Source organism: Fibroporia radiculosa, assembly GCF_000313525.1.
Source record: "Fibroporia radiculosa TFFH 294 genomic supercontigs, scaffold2040, whole genome shotgun sequence".
NCBI lineage: Eukaryota > Fungi > Basidiomycota > Agaricomycetes > Polyporales > Fibroporiaceae > Fibroporia > Fibroporia radiculosa.
In genome coordinates, this window is record NW_012133328.1 from 3,429 (window position 1) to 20,631 (window position 17,203).

The window sequence follows — 17,203 nt, forward strand, 5'->3', positions numbered from 1 at the left end:
ACCGTGACGCGACAAGGTTGGGACGCATGCCTTGGATAGCATGCACGAACATACCAGGACCAGAGACAGACTCGGCGCGTCCTTTGCGGATGATCGTCCCTGTTGCGTGGTCCAACGGCCAGAAGGCGTGCAGAACGTACGACTCTGGGTTCTCCAAGTCAGGACCGAAATAGGAGAAACCGCCCTTGGGACCTTTGCCAATTTTCCAACCAGGAGCGGAAGCAGGACGGGTGATATCAAGCGAAATCTGGAGGTCATTGTCGAGGTTGACGCGAATGGTATATGATTCGGCAACGTCTGGAGTAGGGTTGGACCGATGAGTGATGCTATATTGATCGGCTTTGCTGGAACGCTTGTCCAGCCCCGGAGGCGGGGTCACAAAATTGGACACATTGACAGACTTCCAAACCGTCTCATTTGTTCTCGGGTTGTGAAGTTTACAGGTGAACTGGATGGTAGGATACCAGACGCTGCGAGACTAGATGAATCACTTGGGTTGTGACCGGAGGTGAGAAGACTCACCCGACTGCAGAGTGAATGATCTGGCACATCAAAGATGTACCATCATCAAGCATATTGTACCATGTGTGTGTCTCAACGGCGAACCCGCCAGGGCACACCCATTCGGTGTCCTTAGGCTCGAGCTCACCAAAGAGCTCGGAGGCGCTATGACGAGATGAAACAGGATGGAAGTTGGGCGCCTTCGGATCGACCGGGGCCCTGCACGACGTGTCAATCAGGGTGATTTAGAGTCAATAACCATGGACTTACGACCAGAGTGAGGAGAACATGGCGGGAGAATCGGGGCGAAAACCTCTCGTGTAAGAGAATGGGAATGCTGGTCTCGATTGAGCAGTCCTACGCTGGGCCCGTGTGCGCTACGAATCTGGTTGGCACGAAATTGTTAACTGGTAGCAGCGCCGAGATGGTGGTGGAACGGAGAGGAGAAAGCAGCGAGGCCCGAGTGCGGCGACGACCCAAGAAGCTGAGAGCCTGAGCACGTTTGGAACCAGACCAGGCGGCTAGTCTTCCGACAGCGCCAGGCCCGCCTGTGAGTCTGTGACAATTAGTGAAGACGAGCAGGCCGAAAATGGAGGCCAGACTCCCGTTTGGACGTGGCGTTGCAGTCGGCCTTGGCAGCGCTCAATCAAAGGGCGGTCAATTTATTGGCTCTGCCACGACAAGACTGCCTCGCAGGCGGCTCTATAGCCGTCCACCGTGATGCGGGAGTCATGAGCGCTGGTTAGGCCGTTTTATCTTCCTTTCCATTGCCCTCTAGTCTTCCCTCTCCCTCTAGGTCGACTCTCGTGTTCGTAGGACCTGCGACCCTTCAGCGATCCACACCGACGTGCTGTGTACAACCAGTGAGTGTGATCATGTTTATGAATGTTGATGGCATCGACCTTGACGACATCCACAGCAGTCTGTCATCATCCGTCATACTGAGTCGTGCATCTCAGTCAATCGTCGTCGCGATCTGTGAGATGCAAGTTATCAGATAACCACCATACTTGTCTTTGATCTGTTCAGTTCGCGAAGGGCTATGTCGAAGTCTCGAACAGCAACCGCTGTCTGCAGCACTTCGTTCAGTTGCTGCTTCCCCTCCGAGCTACGCGACCATGTTATCGACCAGCTCCATGATAATCGTCCTGCCCTCAAGGCTTGCAGCCTCACTTGCCGTACGTGGCTGCGCCGCGCCCGCTATCATCTTTTTAGTCGCGTCGCCTTTGATTCAGGACAAACCGGAGATGCCTTCGGTCAACTTGTCCGGTCCTCTCCGACAATTATCGATTTCATCCAGGAGGTGGAACTGTGCGGTACTCCCGTCCACACGTGGTGGAACACCAAGACGCCAGCCGTGTCGACCATTGCATGGCCGACTCTAGACCAGACCCCTCGCCACCGTAAAGAGTCCGATGTCGTAGAGACAGCGCTTTGGCTGCAACGTATTCTTCCCTCATCCACTCCCCCATTTTCGAGACTCGTGTCTCTCAAGCTATCCTCGCTCCCGATTAGTGATACAGTCACTCACGCCCTGCACTGCCATTTCAAGAACACGACAACTCTCACTCTCGATGGGTGCAAAGCACTGGCTCTCGCGGACTTCATGGACCTACTATGCGCCTTCCCTCGACTGAATACCTTACGAGTGCTGGCTGCACAATGGCTTCCTGCTATTCATTGCAAAGCCGAAAAATGCGCCGGATCTCTTCCGAGGTTACGACGCCTCGAGATGTCTCGCAAAATCGACGCTGCGCCTTTGATTTCACGAATACTCACCGAGTCGGCCCATTCGGACATCGTCTCGTTGTCTTGCTCAGTGTCCGGGCACAATTGCGCACATGCTATTCGCGACTTCTTACACGCGGCTCGCTCATCTCTAGAACAGCTTGAAATTGGATTCCAGGATTCGCGAGACCCCACAGGTTCGTACAGGACGATCTCGCTGGTGCTCGTGCTGATATCGATGTTGGTAGATGTCCTACAAACTTCACAACTCGACTTGACACAGTCAACAGGTTTGCGTCGTTTACGTATTAGCTGCTCCGCGTCACATTGCCTCATGCCCTCTTCGTATCGACCATCACTGTCCTGGATTGTCATACTACTCTCAACTGCAAGCTCTTCTCAGCTGCAGGAACTCGTATTCTCCATTCGTTCCGCCGATCTGTGCGCACTCAACATGGAGGGATTGGACGTGGTTCTGTCTGGCACACGTTATACTAGCCTGAAGAGCGTCAAGTTTGAGATCCTTCTCTCCGGGCAGGCCCTGGGAGGTATGGATCATAGCTGGATTCGCAACAGGATGCCTGCCATTCGTATGAAGGGCATTTTGTCCATAAGCTCGGACACCATCTGCAGTGTCTGAGTCCCACATTTAACATACTATTCCTTCTCCGCGAAAACATTTATTTGGTCCGTACCTTACTGCACATTGCTGTACTATCGCTGTATCATATGAGGTTAACATGTTCCAGCGCTTTCAATTCGCACTATACTGTACATACGTATGATACGCTACCTATCCATATTATCCAGAATCTCTACGTCTTTTCTTTAATGGCGAAGGTGAGATAGTATTGTATGATTCATGGGCAGTATCAGGTAAATCCAATATTATGCTCGGAAGATCTGCTGCTTGCTGTGAATAGGATGCGCCGCATGATGCAGCAGTTACATCTGATGTCCCGACAGACTGCTCCTACAATAACAATACAACAGAGGCAATGACACCGTGTCAGAGACTACTGTTCCAAACACTGATCGATTGACTCGGACTACTCACTTCGCTAAGGCTATCGTCCTGGTCCTTGGATGCCCAAGGGGAGTAATCAATCCAATCTTCAATAACATCCGCACCGTCCGACGATTCTTGTTGCATAGATATCGATGTAGAGCCTGCTGGCGTAGGAGACGCATCCCTCGTGCGAATAAATGTCATGGTTTTGGCGTTGAGCGCCTCAAGTATTTGTTTGTTCTGGGTAGCGGAAAGGGCAGATGGGTTCCGCATGGGCACAGCTGGAGGCCAGCCTTCAAGACGAATGCCGTAGACATCAAGTTTGGAGTGATCTTTCCACTTCATCTCAGCATTTCGGATCCCAGATGCTGCTCTAACAGTACCACGCAATTCAGTGTGAGCACATAAGGAACACAGAGGCATCTTACCGAATTGCATCACGCACACTAGCATAGACTTCTGCTTTCAGTGAACTAGCAGGTCCTCTTTTTTGCGAGGATATGTTGATCATAGAAGGGGACATCTCCAGCGCAGTCCCCGCAGTGGAACTGCGTATCTCATTTTTTTCTGATTTCATACACTGTGCTTGGAAAGCCTTGGCTCCGCTGACCCCGCATCCCCGATGCCCGCGCCAAAACTCGCGACCAAACAACGTACCTCCGAGGAAGCCTTCATCGGCGACATTGCGGGGGTTTACCACTAGAAAGAAGGACTGAAGCCCAGCGATTTCACGAAGGGATTCGAGAGTTTGTGAGGTGTACCGGAGGATAGTATTTACTGATAGACTTAGACTAGCAGGCCGGAAAGATAAATTCAGTGACTTACTACGCTCTTGAGCATCATCTCCCTGCGCTGGAGATGGCGCAAAGAGACAATCGCAGTGCCATTCTGCAAAACGCCTTCGTACCTATATTGATGTCATAGGGATGCATAGCTCAAGTGAAAAGGGATCTCGTATACAAACCTCATCGAACGGACGTGTTTCGCGCTCAGCGAAGGCCCTCAGATCCGCCAGGTGCTTGTCGAACAGTGTTTGTAATCTCTCAAAAAACAAGCCATCTTCTACCTCTCGTTTCGCTTCCTCAGTCTCGTGTGTCATCCAGCAAGTAATATATAGTTTCGAAAATATCGATTTTGACGCGTTTTGAGTGTGGGATGCAGCTCAAAGAGTTGATGAGGTCAACGTCGAGACGCAAAGGAGGCCGGCGAACGCCGATCGGGATCATGCATAGATCACATTTGCGATCTTTGCTCACCCTCAGCCTGCTGCAGTGGGTATTCAAGAAATCTGGAGGCCACAACCATACGCGATGGGCCGAACACGAACAAAATCAAGAAAGGCGACTGCGTTATTGTCAAAGGTCGCAGTTGAAGAACCCACGCTGCCTCCCTCTGTGTCTGCTCTTCTCGAAAAGTCTCAGTCCTTGATAGTACAATGCGACTATGATCTCGCAAGGCGATTTGTGCAGCGCGCACTAGACCGAGAGCCGTCCAATGCGCAGGCGAAGGAGATGCTGGGAGTGGTGCAGTTGGAGACTGGGGAACTCGATGCAGCAAAACTAGTACGCATGTCGAATCATATCGCCAACTTAAGCGACTGATGATGCAAAACATGTGCAGACGTTCACATCGCTCGTACCTCCACATCCCAGTGCTCCTGTTCCTCCTCCCCCGTCCGCACATCTCTACCTCGCGCAGCTGAGCGATGATCCACACGCGGCCTTAAAACATTACCAAGCGGCCGTCGACGTCCTCACGGTTCAGCTCAAGGGGAAGGATCGCGCAGTGGACTCTGCCAGTACCAGTGATGATGACGCGGATGTCAAGCATAGTATAGTTCGCGCTCTGATTGGGATGGTGGAGATCTGGATGGATGATTTGTGGTACGTATGCCGACATATGCATAATCCTTGATCCGATGCTTAGAGGTACGCCTCCCAGCTTCGAGCCTGCAGCAGAAAAGTCGTGCGAAGATCTCTTAAGTTTAGCATTGCAGACAGATCCCGGAAATACCGAGGCGCTACAAGCACTAGCATCTGTACGACTCTCGCAGCAAAGACCAGACGATGCAAAAGCTTGTCTTGAGCAGGCGTGGACTGCATGGAAAAGTTTAGATCTTGGTCAGTTCTTGCTTGTAGATATCGCATCATTATTTTCTCACATATTCTTGACCGGCGTAGATGATTCTCGTCTCCCTCCGATACCCACTCGCCTGTCACTTGTAAAGATGTTCTTGGAGCTTTCGTTGTACACACCTGCGCTGTTTGTTCTCCAAGGTGTAATGGCCACTGATGACCAAGATGTCGAAGCGTGGTATCTCGAGGGTTGGTGTTTCTTCCTTATGGCGGAGCAAGCGCAAGAGAGTGGAGGTAAATTGGACGAATTGACATGGCAAGAACTGGCCAAAGACGCTCGAGACTGCTTGGAAACTTGCCAAATGGTATGTTATTACAATACACTAACTATCGCTTCAGCTCACATTACATCACACAGTTGCACGTCAACCAGGAGCATCCGGATAAGCCACTCTTAGAACATGTACTCGAACTCATTGCTAAGTTAGAAGCGCTGGGAATTCAGCCGTCACCTGAGGGAGCCGATGAGGAAGAGAATGATAGTTGGGAGGACGCTGAAGGAAGCGACGATGAGGATGTAGAGATGTCTTAGAGCACGATCACGTATCGTGGCTTGAAAAGTACTTTATAATAAATCATTTCCTCTCTTTGCTGGTGCCCTGGACCGCCATAGCTGTATAGAAGTTAAATCTTGCTGGTGTCACAGACATGATTTTTGAGCTACGTGCACTTATGTTGATGGAGTCTAACTCGCATTGAACGGCCGCATCTCGGGAATCAAAACGCGTGATCCTGCCGGGCTGAGGCGTTCACGAAGACCATGCCTATACATAAGTACTTGTGATAGTAAACCTTGCCAACTGAAGTCCACTTTGTCACGGCACTCGCTGAGTAAGTCTCTTGAAAGAGCCCTACGTAGTACGCGTACGCGCATTCTCTCTATCCTGATGACGAATTGAAAACTAATCAATAGCTCAGATGAACGCTACCGCTATTGTCCACCGTAGGTTTCTATGGCGGTCCTTCGCCAATTCACCAACGTGTTGTCAGGCACAGCGACCTGCAAGTTGTCTTCGTTATAGATGTTTTGCTCAATCCGCCTCCAAAGCGCCCTCAGAAGCCACCCAAGCAATACCGAAACCGAAGGCTTCAACGCCTCTCCGTAGATCTGCCTCTGCCTCTTTGCCTATTCGTTCTAATCCGACTCCTACTCGGAGCGATATCCAGCCGGTGTTCACACTTGCAACTGCGGAGCGCTACCTTCTCCCAAATTTAAAGGACCGCCTTCCGTCGTCCGCGAAGCTGCTGCATGAGTCATGGTGGATACCGAGATGGACCGAAGATGGGCGAGATGGTGAGATTTTTATTTTCGGAAATGGCAGCTTTGTATGCTGGGGGCTGGGTGAAGACCAGGCCCGGAAATTTGCTCAGAAGGTTCTCGCCAAATCAAATGCTGAGGTTGCACCACTGCTCGAACCGGAGACAGAGGACCTCGAGTTTGTGACAGATCCGGAAGAGTGGGTGACTGCGTTTTTATGCCACTGCTGGCGCATGTATGGCGACCTCCTGACGAGTATTTATGAATCAGGACTACTCGGCTGCAAGGCGACTTAATAATTCTCGGGAAGAGTCCAGCGCCAACGACGGATGAAGCACTTCCCGGCAATCTACCTCATTCCTTGCTGCCTCAGGAAAATGTGTTAGCTCGCTATGCGTTTTCGCAGGCACTCTCTCGTTCTACTGCGCTTTCTGCGCTAGAACTTTCCCTCGAGAAGTACCTTTCGTCAGTGGCTCTCTTACCGGACACGTTACGGCGAACAGGAAAACCTGGACTAAGTCGCAAGGCTTTGGTGATGAAGCTCGGTCAACTGCTAAAGTTCCGTCAGGGAATTAACTTGAATAGAGAAAATTTTTCTGATACACCCGACTTGTACTGGGCTGAGCCTGCTCTGGAAAGTGAGTTTGGTGTTGTGTAATGAGGTCGTAATATTGCTCAGCTATATTATAGATTATTTCAACTCGTTGAGCAATGCATTGGAGATGAAGGCTCGTACACGATCGGTCAATGACAAAATCACGTACGCTGCCGAGGTAATTGCCTTTTTATTCTTGGTTCGTCTGAGTTTTCATATGATTCAAAGATGCAATCGGTTCTACGGGAGCTTTTGACAGAGGTGAGATACATTCTCCTCCCGGACCGCTCTGAAACTCTAATGATACTCCAAAGACTTCCGGGCACAGGATGGAGCTCATCATCATTGCACTTATTGCAGTTGAAGTTATCATTGTGAGTGATTTGTTCATGTAGTGGTTTACATATCTGAGTCTTGATCTTCCTCTCAGTGTCTTATCCGGGATGGACCTGAATTGTGGCACATGGTTACGGGAGCCAGCGACAAGAGTGAAGAAAACAATTCTGCAGTCTCTGCTCACGAACGGAATTCTTGAGTATGAGACTCGCGAACTACATATAATGACCCTCAGCATAGTTAGCTACGTGTGCAGGCTGTTGTACAATCATATACTCTCCTCTCCTGGTAACCCATCCGCCTTCAGTGGCACAAGTACTCTACCTTGTAGTGACTCCATATGGTTAATTCATCTCAGATTTGGGAAATAGTTAAATTATATAATAGTGAGTATAGTATTCGTAGAAGACGATCAAGTAGTTATTTACCAGATAAGTTACCGTTTGAATCTCCAACGCTATCTGCGGAGCGCTTACACAGAGCTTGAAGCTCGACTGTCGCTCATCTCCTGTTGAGCCGCTTACCATCCTCGCTCACTTTGTCTCCCATCAGGACAGTTATAATCATGTCCATGGAAGAAAGCATCAGTCTCGAGGAGACTAACAAGATCCGTATCTCTCTCGGTCTTAAGCCACTTACAGATGACAGTGCGCCAGCGGACGATAAAGACAAGCAGGCGGAGGATAACTATGCGAGACAACGAGAGAAGGAAGCCAAAGATAGGGAGGCAAGGTAAGCATTCAAGTGTTGCTCGTCGCGGCTGATCTTAATTAAGCTTTACAGGAAAATTCAGGATAATATCGCAAAGTAAGCAGCCTGTCTTCTCCTCCGCCCATTGCAATTACTTCTACCTCGTTTGGGCGTCCAGGCCCAGATCCGTCGCGAGCAGCGTTGCTCATTTAATCGTCTGTCTAGGGTGAGAAATCGGCGAGAGCTTAATGCAAAATTGAAAGGTACTACGCTCGGTGACGCGGATGGTCATGTAGACGATACCATGAAATGGATCAAGAAGAGCAAGAAGAGGGAGAAAGAGCTGGCAAAAAAGCGGCAGGAGGAGCTTGAGAATATGGACAAGGTCTTTCAAGCGGAGTATACGGAACGTGCGTTGCATTAGTTAGAAGATTGAGGCATCTTTCCGCTGACCTATTATCCCAGAGGACCTGGCAGGCTTGAAGGTCAGCCATGATTTTGACGCCATGGAGGAGGGCGAAGCGCGTATACTCACACTCAAAGATAGTCGTATATTGGATAATGAAGGTATGTTGAACGGTGCTGAATTTTAGATGAAAGTCATCAATTTTTGCAGAGGATGAACTTCAGAACGTCGAGCTTGCAGAAGACGAACGGACGAAAAAAAATAACGAGTTGAAGATCAAGCGACGTGATTATACAGGATATGACGACGAAGAATTTACACCTGGACATGCAGGCTTGAAGCGATCCGTTCTGGCGAAATACGACGAATTTTTAGAAGGACCCAAAGAGATGGTGCGGGTTCTCCGCTTTGTGTTTACGCTCGCGTTAACAGATAAAATAGGGTTTCCGGCTTGGGAGCTCTACGGACGCGGTGCAATTGAAGAAATCAGAACAGGAAGGTGCCTCTGCTACCTCTGTCAATAAGTCTCTGTTATCTATAGATTATGCCAGTGCGTAGACGTGTGTTTCTATCTGAACGTCACTCATCAATCTCTGTAGAGAACTTGGAATCGGCAGATTATTTAAAAGAGGGGGATATAGGATTCAAGAAGCCCAAGGTATGCCTGTTTTTTATGTCACGTCCAATAGTCACCCGGACGTCCATTTATAGACGAAGAAGAAACGGTCTTCTCGCCGGGTTCCCGAGGAATCCGACGTCCCCCCAGTCAACGGTGACGATCAGATGCAGGTAGACGGGAGGTCGATTATCCCCCGACCGCGCAATCTGGACGCCAATTTCGTAGATGACGACGAACTTCAAGCAGCACTCGCCCGTTCTCGTCGCGCAAAATTGCAAAAGACGAAGAAACTGTCACCGGAGGAGATCGCTAAAAGAGGTGAGAACATTGTTGTCTTGGCGGTCCATGAAGTTAACGCTTGGGTATTATAGTTGCTGAGGAACGCGCCAAATCGGAGGCACAGAATGGCGATTCCTCTTTCAATGTAGAAAATGGCGGTGACGGGGATGAGGAAAGTGGTCTGACGTTTGACGACACCTCGGAATTCGTCCGTGCTATTACATATGATCCAGTTGCTATTAAGAAGGAGTTACCAACTGACGCTCTTTCGAGCGCTCCATCAAAGGTTCGGTCGCCGTCGATCGATGTGAAGACGGCAGAGGGGGACGAAACTATGGAAGAGCTTGAAGCAGGCGAGGTAGTCGTCAAGGAGGAGGATGACGATGACGAAGAAATGCTCAATGCCATCGAGAACGCTATCAGGGAGACGGAGGAGATGGAGAAAGTTGCAGCGGAGAATCCAGACGTACCAGTTGGTACGCTCAGTGAACAGACGTACAGCTCTGGCCTGGCATCTACGCTTAATATTCTTCGCAGCCAGGGAATTCTTGCGGCTCCAACTGCTGATCAGCGAGAACGAGAGAAAGTACAATTGCAAAGGGATCTTTGGCTAGCGGACTACAGGCAGATGGTCGCACAGCGCGAACTGGAGCGAACGAAGACGCGCGGTGGCAACAGGGACCAGGCCACGCGCGAGTACGAAAATCGTGTTCGGGAACAGCAGGAGGCACGACAGAATCTGGAGGCTTATAGGGACTACAAGCCTGACGTGAACATCGTGTATTACGATGAATTTGGACGAGAGCTAACTCCAAAAGAGGCTTGGAAGGCGCTCTCCCACAAATTTCATGGCAAAGGTTCTGGTAGGATGAAGACGGAGAAGCGGTTGAAGAAGATCGCCGAAGAGAAGAAGAAGGAAGCTATGGCAAGCGGTGACACCCCCTTGAGCATGAATCAGGCGTTTCAGATTCGCCAGGAGAAAGCAGGACAGGCTCACTTCGTGCTCTCCGTTGGTAACAGAGGGTAAGTCTGTCGGTCGGTGGTTTCAAATATCTGTATTCACGTTATTGCGTAGTGCCGTGCCCCAAGCGGCAGAATTTCTTGATCCCCAGCCGCTATCGAAGGGCAAGACAGACAAGAAGAACAAGAAGAAGAATGCCGGCAAGGTTCCTGCCCCACAGTTAGAAACCACGGGTTTTATAACCCTTCCTGCTCCCTTGACTAACGGTGGCAGCCCTATGTTCATGGGTTCGCCAGCTATGATCTCTGGAGCAGCTTCCACGAGCAACGGCTCCCCCGCTCCTAAGCCCGGATTTTCACGAATATCAGCTGCTGCAGATCTCACAGACTCTCCGAAGGAGGGGACACCTGTACCAAACGATCGCACTAAACTGGTTATCGGGCTTGGCGCCAAGCGAAAGGCGATTGGGGAGGCTGGATCTCCACCGCCGAAGAGACGATAAGAGGATTTCGCGTTATTCGGAGGATTGTGGGCTATTGTATTTACTAGACTATTTTATATTGTAATGCAGGAGTGATCATGAGATTTACAAACTTTGTGAGCATGCAGGACAATGGAACAAAACGATCATAATGTTGCAACACTACTAATACAGAGGTCCTTAGTAATTTTACACCGACCCTTGTCGAGACCCGTTGCACTTTCAAATGCTTGAATAAGGGATGCTTGACCATCATCTGTCCTGCAAATGGTCTCATGAGCTCACTGATGAGTAATACAAGGAATATATCCTCACCATTGGACAACATGACCATTCTTCTCTAAAACGAGTTTGATAGTAGTCCATGAAAAGCGCACAAGAGAGGGAAAACCGAACGTGGGATCCAGTGATCCTTTGATCCAAGCCTGAGTCTTAGGATCTACCAATACAAACGAAACGTCACAATCGCATGGGACAGCTGCATCAATATGTCAAGCCTTACCAGACGGATATCCGCTGCCCAGCTCTTTACCCCATCGAGTATTTGTCGGTTTTGAATTAGACTCAGCGTCATGTGGGGATGAACTCTCTTCGAAAGTCCAATCCTCAACCCAAGCGTCGCGAGTCACCTTCGCCGCGACGCTGGCAGCACCCACAATCTTGAACTTGGAGTCGGCTTTAGCTGTGACAGTGAAATTGATGCCGGGAAACTGTGATGAGAGGTAAGCTTCATAAGTCTTCGTCGGACCCAGAGCGTCTACATAAACCTGTTCACAAGTTACACTCTGGCTCGCGCGAAGGATTACAGGTTGCTTACATCGGAAAGTTTGATTCCATGCTGAAGTACTTCGCGAATGAGGAGGACAGTGGCTTGTTCTGATTGACGATTGAGGTTGGTCGGTGGCCGACGAAGCATTCCACTTGAGATGGCCTGTGGACTTCAGTGTCGTGAGCTCGCCTTGTGGGATCCAAGAGCAATAATGGGATGCCACACCATAGCACTCGGACGGACCAGCCAAGATTAGCAGGATCCGAGCACAGCGTCTGAAGGAGGGACGAGCGAGTCCCTGCCGTCAAAGTCTTCGAGTCTTAAAGCCCATTCAGTTCGCCAACACGTCAATCTTCGTGATATAGCTTACCTGCAAAACCGAGACTGTCAAGATCTTCTTGATAGGCCGTGGGGCAATAAGCGACACCGTACACTAAAGGGCCCAAGACGGGACCCCTGCCCGCTTCATCGACTCCTAATATATACGGACCGATAGCTGTCGGGATCGGAGAGTGATACGTGTAGGACGCAATAAGTGGCACAGAAGAATCTCTAATCGACGGAACCTTCGAATTAGTCGCTGTTTGCACGGATTCTGCAGACATTCCGACCCAGTATTTGCTTGGTATTGCAGCCAGAGTAAGTGATACTGATCAAGGAATAATGCGCATCAGTTATCACTAGTTGCTGAATGCGTCAAACGCATGACGGTATCCCGTTTGCAACACGCCGACGCGCAGTGACCGCGTTATTGTCTTGTATTTGTACGACGCGCCTGTGGCGGAGATCTCTGACCGAGGCAGTGAACTTCTAGCAATCAATGCAGTACTACTACCAGACCCGTGGTTATATGCATCAGCTCATTTGCTAATTCAACTCACAGTAACATAAATCGGCATGAAGCGTACAAATTTTCACCACTGGACGTTTCGCCGTGCTCGTCTGTCCTGACTCCTGCCAGTGGGTCAACGGTATGCCGAAATAAGACGAAGCGGAAGGCTTTGGGTAATAAGGGCAAACAATGGCCGGCCCACTTGCGGAAACTGGAGCCGGAGATCCTTGCCGAAACTCATGCCTCTTCGCGGTGGCCCGTCGTTGCCAAAATCTCTGCTCGAAGAGCTCAACAACAATGCAGGCACGTCCTCTGGTTATTGTTGCTTAAAGAAAAGAACGCGTCTTATGTGGATGCTCAGGTGATGACGGCAAAAAATGGTCCAAAACGGGTAATCGGCAGTTGTCGAGAAAAGAAACCCGGAAACAGGATCGTCAGTCGCGCAAAGAGCGCAAAGCGGAATATTTCACCTCTTTACATGTTAATAATCCCCGTCTGAAAAATAAACGCAACACCGAGGATGAACATCCGGAATCCCCAAAACGCAAGAAGGTCAAGATAGCGCACACGCCGATCACAACCATCATTGCTCCTCGAGATGCACGCTCTTCGCTATCCCAGCCTAAAATTTCTAAGGAACGAATAGCGCCGAGTACAAAGGTTTCGTCCAAAGCCCGCAAAGTACCTCCTCCAACAATCGAGGTTCCTGTCGCTTCTCGCTCGCGCCAGGATGAAGAGGAAGATGCATACATTGCGTACTTGGAGTCAAAATTGGGGTGGAAGAAGGGAGGCAAACGTACAACCAAGTATGGTAAAGGCGGAAACGATGGACTTGATGGTATGTCAGCTCTCGCTCACTGTGTCCTATATGAAGCGAATCGTGGGTGCTAGATCTTCTGAACGATCTCGACAACATGGAGCGATCTGTATTTAGCCAGCCAGAGGTTTGTCGTTGTATTTGTGGTATCGCAGACAATCTCAAACGGTTCGGGACTAGGTGATATTGAACACTACAGTAGAGTCTAACGAAAGCGTCTCTGACACAGAGCAAGTTGCATCCGGCGAGGAAGAGGATAAGGGAAGTCCCTTAGACGGTGGAAGTTCATCAGATGAGGAGGAATCTGTCGATGCCGAGAGGGGGTTGGGTTATGCTGAACGTCTTGACGATGGTTCAGACGATGACAAGTCGAGTAGCTCGGTGCCTGCGACCTCAACTCCTGCCGCAGCCGGTTTGTCAACTCTTTGAATGAAGTTAGGTCATTCTCAAACCTTCAATCAGGTTCCAGATACATACCGCCGCATCTCAGGAAAGTTGCACAGGTGGAGGACGAAGGCCAATCAGAGGAGCAGGTAAAGCTAAGCAGACAATTGAAGGGTCTGTTGAATCGGTACGTTCACTTTCTGACTAACTCCACCCCCGTTTCATCTCAGAACCCTTTAGGATGAGCGAGCAAAACATAGCATCAATCGTCGATGCCATTGAGGAACTCTATCGCAGTCACAGGAGGCACGGTATGTGGTCTGATGTTGCGTTTCTGGCTCCTAATTCATGAGCAACTCAACTAGATGTTTCGTCGACTCTGACGACTCTAATCATTGATGGGATATCGGCTCATTCTGCCTTGCTCGATTCTTACGTCGTTCTGCATGCTGCCTTCATTTCCGCCTTCCACAAGCTTATTGGTGTTGAATTTGGTGGGTAGCATTTGAAATTATCGCGAATTGGTTCTGATGATAGTCGAAGCCGCGTTCTTTGTACAGCATGTTGTAAATGCATATGAGCGCTACTTTCCGCAACCAGCCCAACAGCCAGTAGAAGATCGTGGTGACGCCGCCGGTTCTGGACGTCAGCCAAATGACGAGACTATAGGCAAAGAGTGCACCAATCTCGTGGTCTTACTCTCCGAGCTTTATAATTTTCAGGTCATCTCATGTGTATTGGTGTATGACATTATTCGCGGGCTTCTAGACGGCGAGCTTACGGAATTCAAGGTTGAGCTTTTACTCAAGGTCACACGGAGTGAGACACAAATGTAGCTGTGTGCGCTTTCGACTAATTTTCAACATAGATTCCGGATATCAATTAAGGCAGGACGATGCAACTGCTCTGAAAAGTATTATTCAAATAGTACAGTCGAAACTTTCCGGTCAAGCCAATGTCATGACGCATGTTATTGTACGCTTTTGCAACATGATATCAGCTGATCTTATGCACTTCAGTTCCCGAGCCCGTTTCATGGTCGAAACTTTGACCAACCTCAAGAACAACAGGACCAAGCGTGGCACTGCCCACAATGCTGGAGATGAAACTGTGGAACGGCTGCGGAAATTCCTGGCTGGCTTGGGCAAGAAGAGACACGGTTTGTTCCCTGTAAATCATACCTCTTGCCTTGCCTAGCTCATTTTCCTCGCAGTTCTTGCACACGAGCCACTACGTGTAACCCTCGCAGACCTGCATTCAGCAGAAAGTAAGGGCAAGTGGTGGATCGTTGGCGCTGCATGGGGAGGCGATCCTCTGGTTGAGCACGCAGAAAATCAGCGCGAAGTCCAAGACAAGGCTGAATCAGATTCTATTGACAATAACGTCTTACTCAAACTAGCAAGGAAACAGGGTATGAATACAGAAATCCGACGCGGAATATTTGTCGTTTTGATGAGCAGCGATGTATGTATTCCACCTTGCATCATCAACTGCGCCGACTTAACTTGGCATGCATAGGACTATGTGGATGCTTGTGAGAGGCTGTCGCAGCTCAAACTGTCGGATGTTCAGCAACGAGAAATCATCCGGGTCATCCTCCATTGTTGTGGAAACGTGCATATCCTCCTCCAGACCAGTCTTAAAGCTTTGACTAACTTCGTCTTTTCAGGAGAAATCGTTCAATCCATATTACATACTTGTTGGCCAACAGCTGTGTCAGACGTCTCACTCACATAAGATCACATTGCAGTTCTGCCTATGGGATTTCCTGCGGGATCTGGGTGAGACGAATGTTGGGGGAGCCGAGCTGATCAAAAATTTGGGTGAAGATGGGGGATTCGGCGTGAAGAACATATCGTCCACAAGAATGAAGAATGTAGCGAGAGCCTATGGGTGGTGGATTGCGAAGAATTGTTGCACTCTCGCTATCCTAAAGGTATTTTGATTTCTTAACGATGCCAATATCGTGGGACTTGAATATTCTCGTCGATAGCCCGTGGACTTCACCGTGCTCAAACCGCGATCGCAAACCTTCCTCAAAGAGTTGTTCACACACATATTCATAAGCACTCAGCTCTCCACTCCACTACTAAATGTTGACCCTGAGAATATGCCGACGACTAGAAACAGAAGTCCATTGGAGGAGGTTTTCATGAAAGCAGCGAGGATGCAGACTCTGGCTATTGGTCTGGTATATTTTGCGCGGCAGGCATTCAATGAAAGCGACGATAACAGTGGATATCTAAACTGGGCTAGCCAGGTGGCTCGAGACACATTGCGGACAGGGATAGATATCGTTGCAGGGCTGTGATTTCGCCTCAGTGCCATTCAGATGAATTGTGTTATGTGCGCTTAAAAGCTACGCTGGAATACACATTGCCGCTCTTGCCACCGAACGAGAAACTTGGGAACGGTATACGAGAGCTGAAGGAAAGGAAAGGTGGCAATATCAGATCAATGAATTACATACAGGCGGCGTACTGGTTCGACATACTGATATTCTAATCCCGTCTCGGGTGTGCTAAACTTTGTCTTCAGCTCTTCGAGAGTGAAGTTACAAGCTATCTGATGTCAATCCACTGTGACTCCGCGAGAGGTCTGTATAACGCACACGTTATCAAAAAGAAACCTCCAGGTCTAACGACTGTCGCCACCCGATGCGGGTAGCTGTCTGCGAGTGAAATGCCATTGTCGTCCTTTCCAGCTAGCGCCATGGCGTCGAACGTGCCCTTGTCCAAAACTAGATCCCAAACAGCGCTCGACCCGACTTGTAGTACGGTCATACTGCCCAAAGGTGGAACATCATCACGCAGGAAATCACGAGTAACGAAGGTGATAGCATCCTTGGCCTTCCTTGTCGCGTGGTCACCGTCTTCGTCGCCTTTATGGCTGTGCGACTGCGCGATCGCGCGAGCGAGCCTCACTGCATCCGTGCTGTAATCTACACCGCATAATCTGTCGGCCGCATATCCCGCGTCGTGTAATGCAAATAGCAGGTTGCCGTTACCGGCACCCACCTCCAGAATATGTGGGGCATTGCTCATGTCAGGTGGCATGTGTTCCAGGGCCCAATCAACCATCTTTTCCACACTATCCTCGCCGAACCTGCATTGTAGACCATACAAGAATGTACAAGTCAATATGCGAGGACAACAATCGCGAGGTGATGCGCACCATATCTCGCCCTCATCGCCTATCTCTTCGAAGTTCGTTAGTTCTGACGAGTACACATCGTCCCAGCTGCAGAGTCTTGAATTGGCATCTAAGCGAATACGCAGAAAGCTCACTGGTTCTTCGTTCCGAGCTTGGATGGCGGGAGCTCAGTCATGAAGGACGGATGAAAAGTGGTAAAGGCTTAGTCAGCATTACTAAATGAGACCTCAGCTGGCATTATGTTAGTCTG

At 49.6% G+C, this 17,203-nt stretch overlaps 7 protein-coding genes across 7 annotated transcripts; 4 read left to right on the forward strand and 3 right to left on the reverse strand.

Annotated features, from left to right (window-relative positions):
• Nucleotides 1-1,543: 1,543 nt before the first annotated feature.
• On the forward strand, nt 1,544-2,869 carry FIBRA_03434 (uncharacterized protein; the record flags this gene model as incomplete). The annotated part of the gene is made up of 2 exons (XM_012325276.1): nt 1,544-2,426; nt 2,478-2,869. 2 exons carry the CDS (start codon nt 1,544-1,546, stop codon nt 2,867-2,869), a joined length of 1,275 nt encoding a protein of 424 aa, XP_012180666.1.
• A 162-nt stretch (nt 2,870-3,031) lies between these two features.
• On the reverse strand, nt 3,032-4,337 carry FIBRA_03435 (uncharacterized protein; the record flags this gene model as incomplete). Its single annotated transcript, XM_012325277.1, has 5 exons — nt 3,032-3,202; nt 3,287-3,611; nt 3,667-4,015; nt 4,064-4,145; nt 4,203-4,337. 5 exons carry the CDS (start codon nt 4,335-4,337, stop codon nt 3,032-3,034), a joined length of 1,062 nt encoding a protein of 353 aa, XP_012180667.1.
• Nucleotides 4,338-4,548: 211 nt separating this feature from the next.
• FIBRA_03436 (uncharacterized protein) lies at nt 4,549-7,761 on the forward strand (the record flags this gene model as incomplete). Its single annotated transcript, XM_012325278.1, has 11 exons — nt 4,549-4,800; nt 4,859-5,121; nt 5,180-5,358; nt 5,419-5,678; nt 5,732-5,890; nt 6,364-6,830; nt 6,902-7,269; nt 7,322-7,404; nt 7,455-7,487; nt 7,541-7,600; nt 7,657-7,761. The coding sequence occupies 11 exons, from the start codon at nt 4,549-4,551 to the stop codon at nt 7,759-7,761; spliced, it is 2,229 nt and encodes a 742-aa protein (XP_012180668.1).
• A 366-nt stretch (nt 7,762-8,127) lies between these two features.
• On the forward strand, nt 8,128-11,019 carry FIBRA_03437 (uncharacterized protein; the record flags this gene model as incomplete). Its single annotated transcript, XM_012325279.1, has 10 exons — nt 8,128-8,294; nt 8,346-8,369; nt 8,478-8,662; nt 8,718-8,819; nt 8,869-9,050; nt 9,100-9,208; nt 9,258-9,316; nt 9,370-9,595; nt 9,649-10,579; nt 10,632-11,019. 10 exons carry the CDS (start codon nt 8,128-8,130, stop codon nt 11,017-11,019), a joined length of 2,373 nt encoding a protein of 790 aa, XP_012180669.1.
• Nucleotides 11,020-11,144: 125 nt separating this feature from the next.
• On the reverse strand, nt 11,145-12,372 carry FIBRA_03438 (uncharacterized protein; the record flags this gene model as incomplete). Its single annotated transcript, XM_012325280.1, has 6 exons — nt 11,145-11,259; nt 11,314-11,437; nt 11,501-11,765; nt 11,816-11,936; nt 11,993-12,086; nt 12,138-12,372. 6 exons carry the CDS (start codon nt 12,370-12,372, stop codon nt 11,145-11,147), a joined length of 954 nt encoding a protein of 317 aa, XP_012180670.1.
• A 466-nt stretch (nt 12,373-12,838) lies between these two features.
• FIBRA_03439 (uncharacterized protein) lies at nt 12,839-16,111 on the forward strand (the record flags this gene model as incomplete). The annotated part of the gene is made up of 13 exons (XM_012325281.1): nt 12,839-12,914; nt 12,961-13,437; nt 13,491-13,543; nt 13,597-13,828; nt 13,879-13,987; nt 14,041-14,111; nt 14,166-14,294; nt 14,344-14,619; nt 14,669-14,959; nt 15,014-15,264; nt 15,319-15,414; nt 15,470-15,736; nt 15,794-16,111. The coding sequence occupies 13 exons, from the start codon at nt 12,839-12,841 to the stop codon at nt 16,109-16,111; spliced, it is 2,646 nt and encodes an 881-aa protein (XP_012180671.1).
• Nucleotides 16,112-16,142: 31 nt separating this feature from the next.
• FIBRA_03440 (uncharacterized protein) lies at nt 16,143-17,128 on the reverse strand (the record flags this gene model as incomplete). Its single annotated transcript, XM_012325282.1, has 5 exons — nt 16,143-16,224; nt 16,295-16,361; nt 16,412-16,905; nt 16,975-17,040; nt 17,088-17,128. 5 exons carry the CDS (start codon nt 17,126-17,128, stop codon nt 16,143-16,145), a joined length of 750 nt encoding a protein of 249 aa, XP_012180672.1.
• Nucleotides 17,129-17,203: the final 75 nt, after the last annotated feature.